This window comes from Diadema setosum, chromosome 2 (genome assembly GCF_964275005.1).
Source record: "Diadema setosum chromosome 2, eeDiaSeto1, whole genome shotgun sequence".
In the NCBI taxonomy this organism is placed as follows: domain Eukaryota; kingdom Metazoa; phylum Echinodermata; class Echinoidea; order Diadematoida; family Diadematidae; genus Diadema; species Diadema setosum.
In genome coordinates this window covers 14,775,190-14,781,189 of record NC_092686.1, presented here as the reverse complement: position 1 = coordinate 14,781,189, position 6,000 = coordinate 14,775,190, and the positions used below count along the sequence as shown (strand labels likewise).

General features: G+C 39.4%; 1 protein-coding gene across 1 annotated transcript in view; it reads right to left on the bottom strand.

Moving 5' to 3' along the window:
* Positions 1-370: 370 nt before the first annotated feature.
* Positions 371-6,000, bottom strand: part of LOC140242731 (ubiquitin-like modifier-activating enzyme 1) — a 42,793-nt gene continuing 37,163 nt past the window's right edge. Inside the window, exon 20 of the mRNA XM_072322494.1 lies at positions 371-5,258. Coding sequence (XP_072178595.1) covers positions 5,092-5,258 — 167 coding nt within the window. The 3' untranslated portion in view covers positions 371-5,091. The remainder of the gene's footprint in view (positions 5,259-6,000) is intronic.

Here is a 6,000-nt window from a genome sequence, read left to right as displayed (position 1 = left end):
CCCCCCAACACACACACACACACTCACAATGGTGACCTTTTCAAAAGAGAGATGTGGAAGTTGTGGAAAAATGACTTGCAAGACCATAAATTTTCGTGTGCATTTTAAGTGCACAAATTTTGCGAGAGCCAAGATTCGCAAAATCAAAATGCATGAGAAAGTTCTTGTCTACACTGTGCATTGAATGCCAGTGGCAGTTCTTGGACATTTCATCCAACAAAACAAGCCTGTCAGCTCCAATTCACAAAAATTCTGAAAATTTCTTGCTTCACAGTATAGGAACAGAAGAGGCACTTCACAAAGAGGTCAACTTTCAGCAGGACAAGTGCAAATGGACAGACAAATGACACAATGGCACTAGTACCAAAACTGTATTAGAGTTCCATGGAGTGATTTACTTTCGAACACATACAACATTCAAGACACACATAAACAACAGGGTATAATTGTCTTTCGGTGTGGGAGAGTCTTTTTTTTTTCTCTCTCTCTGTTAAGACTTGCATGCATAGCATTAATCATATTCAGCAGGTCCTTGTGCGCTTTTGCAATTGCTTTCGTCAAGACTGGGGGACTGTCCAAAGTCATGGGAAGCTGACAACAATTTGATCACATCAAAAACAGGAAAGAGAGAGAAATAGAGAGAGGATTCATTCAGCAGCAGCTTTTAAGGCACATATTTACAAACACACACAAGCACTAAGTTGGTTAATTCCTTATTGATGGGAACGATCAAGTTTGGTTTATCAATACACGGGAGGGGGCTGCTTACATCTCATCTCGTGTACTGCAGTAAGAATTGCGATACGACGGGTTTTGAACAGTCAAAACAGATGTCGTGCTTGGATCCACTTATTCACGTAATGCAGACAAGTTTAACGGTACGGGTACATACTCCATGGCACTGTTGTGTCTAGGGATTGCTTTACAACAGACATAAATATCACATAGAAACAGGATTTTAATCCATCAGATTCCAGAATTTAGGTCTCGCAACTGATTTTCAGGTGAGAACATCTAACTCCTTCATTAGCAATGACAACCAATTTTTTACATGCATGTTGACGGCATTTTGAAATTGCAATCGTGCAGAGGGGTTACTGAGTGCACACCTATGTACATTGTTGAGTTTTACTTCAAATCCCTTGATTTGATACTCTGTGTCATTACAGCTATATAGGGAAACACGAGGAAATGACAGAGAAAGAGAGAGAGGAAAATAGTTGGCCAACATTTCTTGAGGAAAGTCAGCCAAGAAATGTAAAGATAGTTCATAGCAATCTGCATGTCTCAATTAGCAACACTGCACTTCATGGGCAACTCACAACTACCCTGTGCCTGATATAACTAATACATATCTTCCACAATTACGGTAATTATTATTGTCTGAGGTCTGTTTCATCCATCTTTATTCATGGTGGCGTACTCCCGTCTTGCTGGAATCATTGTTTATTTTACTTTTACAAATTCACTTTGAATTCATAATGAAATATACAAACATGCTTCCAAAACTCACAAATACCAGGTGCACTGATCCACTACTGGTAGTCTACACTGCACATCAGGCTTTCTTTTGCAATTAAGGGTATACACCCTGGTACAGGGCAAATTCTACCTCCTCAAAAGGTCTAGACTTGTCTCGAGGAAAATCATAACAAGTTCGCTTTTTCGACATGACCGGCTCATGCCATATCAGAATAAACACCAATACTGCACAAGGAGCTGACAAATTACAACGTATGTGACCCGCTACGACCAAGTAAAACCAAAGTAAACAAAAAGTTCTGTTGTAACAAGAACATGTGTTTCTATTTGTCACCCCCTGGTTTACGAAACACTAAACATTCCTTGCTCAAATTACTAATATTGATACTGGATTACAGATAGCATTGAAACCAGTTTTTAAACCAATACAACGAAATGATGATCTTGAGACTTGTATTTGAAGTTCACTCATTTAATATGCTGCCCAAAATGAAGTCATCTTCCGTTTCATGGCTGGTTATATGTCTACAGCGTCAAAGGATGCACAAATGAAACAGCACGGACAGGAGCAGCCTATGGCATTCTGCTGCCATCTGATATACTTTACACAGACGGTAAATACACTGGTACAAAATGTTAGTGCAAAAACATGGAAGGTACAAGCACATTCAGTGAATGACAATAATGACAAATAGACAACTTCTTCTCATAATCAGTACCAAGAATGGCTACAGATTCATGCCAAAATTGAATGATGGTTTAATCATAGCATGACAAAGTTCTGGTAACAAGCTGTGATAGCATATTTTGATATGTAATACATGTCTCGGGGAAAAATCTGGCTCAATTGAAGATCTTAAAAGGACCCACCACCATGCATGCTTTAAAGCATTTCATTGCGAGTGGATCATGGTTATCATTTGCGGGTAAAAGAGGTTTAGCACCATGCATACTTCCCATGAAATATAAAGGACCACGCACTCCGAGGAGGGAACCCCACTGACCAGCCAAAGATACATGCTTCTGGTTGAAAAAGCTCTTGTTCTATAAAGTAACCTTCACAGCTTACGACAACAGTACAATACATATACGAGTACATGACATGGCCCAGCACCTCACACAGCTCAAATCATTGCTACGTGATCAAATGATCACTATGAAACGACATGGCCGGAACATGCAATCATGTAATTCACAGTCATAAAGCACTCTGCTGGGATCATGGCTTCACATTTACAAACTGATTGTGACATCATCATGAGAGACAAGTCAAAAGATGGTCATGCAAATAGGACTCATTTCGCACATGTACCAAAAAAGCCTTCTTTATTTTCCTTTGCTAGAAGTATCAGACATAGCTGCAATAACTACAAACAGAAATTGTATGCGCCACATACGAATCTCCACATCTTTATTTGTAGGCATTCAACTCCTAGTCGTTTATTCAACAAGGCCTCAACTTTGTGCTTTGCATCATCAGTTTACCGAATTTTTTTCTGCAAGACATTCCAATATGCATACAGGATTCTGTTAGCCACAGAGCCTCAAAGGTGGACTACTAAACACGAATAAGGGATGGACTACTGAATATTAAAGGGGGCACAATTCCTTGAACGCCAAAGACCACTAGCGCTAGAAGTAATAATGCATAACTACAGTGCCATTTGTTTAGGTTAATGTATCAACATAAGCATGTTTCACCCAAGAGGACATCCATCACCTGATCAACCATGTGATCACATGTAAATTTTTCCCCAACAGAACTGTGACAAGAATAATGCTCTATGACAGTACAGTAAAGAGACATGGCCAGAATGATGGCTCATGTGGTTGACAAACACGGCGATAACGGAATGCCCATGCATATTCACGGTTGTGTGTTCTAAAAATACACCATAGCTATTAAGTTTTCTGTAAATCTCTTTCTTGGTGAGTCCACAATTGCAGAGAAACTAAGAATGTATATGCCCTCATTTCAGCAGGGGCGGATCAAGGAAATCCGTAAAGGGGAGTCGCCTTTCCAAATTTAAAGAGCCGCCTTTCCAAATTAAATGGGGGGGGGGGTGGGGCACATTGCCCCCTCCATTCCTTTTTTTGTTTTGTTTTTTGTTTTAGGGGGTGGGCGATGTGCCCCCACCTGAATCTGCCACCGTTTCAAACATAATGGAAAATACCACTCTCCTCAATTCATTACAACCAAAAACATGTAGAAAGCCCCCATAATATCACTGTGGAAAGACTATAGCAAGTGCCTCACGTATGTCAGATCCACATACTTCCTTGGATGCTTAATCTCTCTACTTCTTTGATGACCATGTACGAATATGCATGTACACTTTTTGATCATGCGCTTTAAGTAAAGTTTCCTAACCCACAGTGATATGATCTGATAGGGGAAACTGCAATCAACTTACCACCAATTTTTTCATCAACTAAGAGACGAGGGTCTTTTCAAAAAATTTTTAAAGTCAGTTTTTAAGAACTGACGAACATTCAATCTGCCACACACACAATTTTTCACAAACAACGACTAACAGACGATATCCAATGGACACAACAAAAATTTACTACTGGTCCACAACAGGACAACATTCACCGAGTAAGTCTTTACTGCTTTATGATAAATCAGCTCCAGTCTCAAATAGGCCATTTTTTCAGTCTCCTCTTGAGTGAATGGCACAGGACCCATTTCCATGTTAGACCTGAAAATATTGCCACTAGTTCCTAAGAGCTTGTTAGCAAAACATCAACAAACTTTCACCAGGCATATATGTATTGCAGTTTCAGCTCTTTAGTTGACAGAAATATACCCGATATTCACTGACAAATTCCCTTTGCACAAAAAATAACAGTTGTGATTTGAGGAGAGCGACAGAGAAAAGCATACCCCTTGCTTATAGATACTTAAATTATTTGAATTTGAACAACTTTATTATTCTTAGCAATGGAGAGCTGTACGGGCATTTCCACACGATGGACATTGGAAAGCACGTAAATGATAGTAAATGAACAGACATTCAATATGTCGGTTCATATGTACCAGTGAAACAGTACACCACATGTGGCTTGTTCACAATGCAAGACTTAACACATGAATAAGTACGGTTCTGTCCTCTTTTACTTATGATCATATCAGTAAAATCAATGATTAACTGCATCAGTGCCACCAGAATTGTATGTCATTTATTAATGTCATCAAGGAAGAGACCATCATCTTCTCAGGACACATATTAGCTTATGGATTAGAAGGAAGAATGACTAACAACTGTATATTAAATAGCATAAAGTTTAATGAAGAAGAAGAAGAAGAAGAAAAGGAAGAAAAAAAAAAAACCTTCGAATTTTCAGCTTGGTCTTTCTGTTAAAGCTCCACAAAAGCAATAGCATGGCTTCCTGTCATGACATGCATACATTTAGATTGCGTTATATTATACAAAGCACTTGTTAACTGATGCAACTTGTTGATCTGGAAAAAATTTACAGCCTTACATTAGCACATACATCTATCTACATTGACATACATTCCTTAAGAGTGCTCTGTAAGGATAGTGGTGGCCAAAAGGAAAGAAGAGAGGTGAAGGGGGGGGGGGGGGGAGAGGGGGTGGGGATTCAGCGGAAGGTGTAGCGCACGTAGGGAACCTCAACATCCTCATCCTTGTCATCGTTACAGCACAGCTCAAAGACCAGACTCTTGACGTGCTTGGGAATCTTCTTCTTTGACACCTTGGTGACGACCTCCGACATCCTGAGGGACAAAAGAAGCGAAGACAGAGGAACTTTTGAGACCTTGTGACATGTCAGTCATTTCTCACATTGTAGGAGAGCCAGAATTTATGGTTTCAAAAGCAGCGGCAGTCCTCCTCTGTTAGCTTTAACCAACATTCCTAATACTTTCGTGGGTTGCTGATGGTTGAAGTAAAATTTATGTATTTCAATGATCAAAAAGAAAAAAGAACAAAAAAATGTCTAACCCCGGTTTCACATATCTATGTTTGCAATAAGTAGCAGAAGTGGTCGGTAGCGTATCTTGGTGGACATGCTAGTTCCAGTAACAGCATTGTGCCGACATTTGAGAACTTGATGTGAAAATCAAATCTAATGATAATGCCTGCCAAGTATGGTGACAAATTTGGGCAGGGTGCCCATTCAAAAGTATTGAGATCCCATACCCCTATGGATGCTACCTGCCAAGTTTGGTGAAAACTGGTTCAAGAAGCTCACAATGTCAAAAGACACATGATGGATGGTGCACAACAGATGACTGACAACACACAACAGACGCCACTTGAGCTTTAAAGCCACTGTTTACCACTGGGAGCAGTGATTAAACAAAGGTTCGAGTTATCACACTTGATGTGTATGTATAGTTCAGCTATATCACAAAACATCCTACCTTGTAAAAATTTTGCAATAAAGCCACAAATAGAAGGCGATATCACTTATTTTTTCAATAGTCCATATCTGTAGATGGTTTATTCTAGAAAGATTTGAATAAAAACTATTGCTTACATTTTGTAT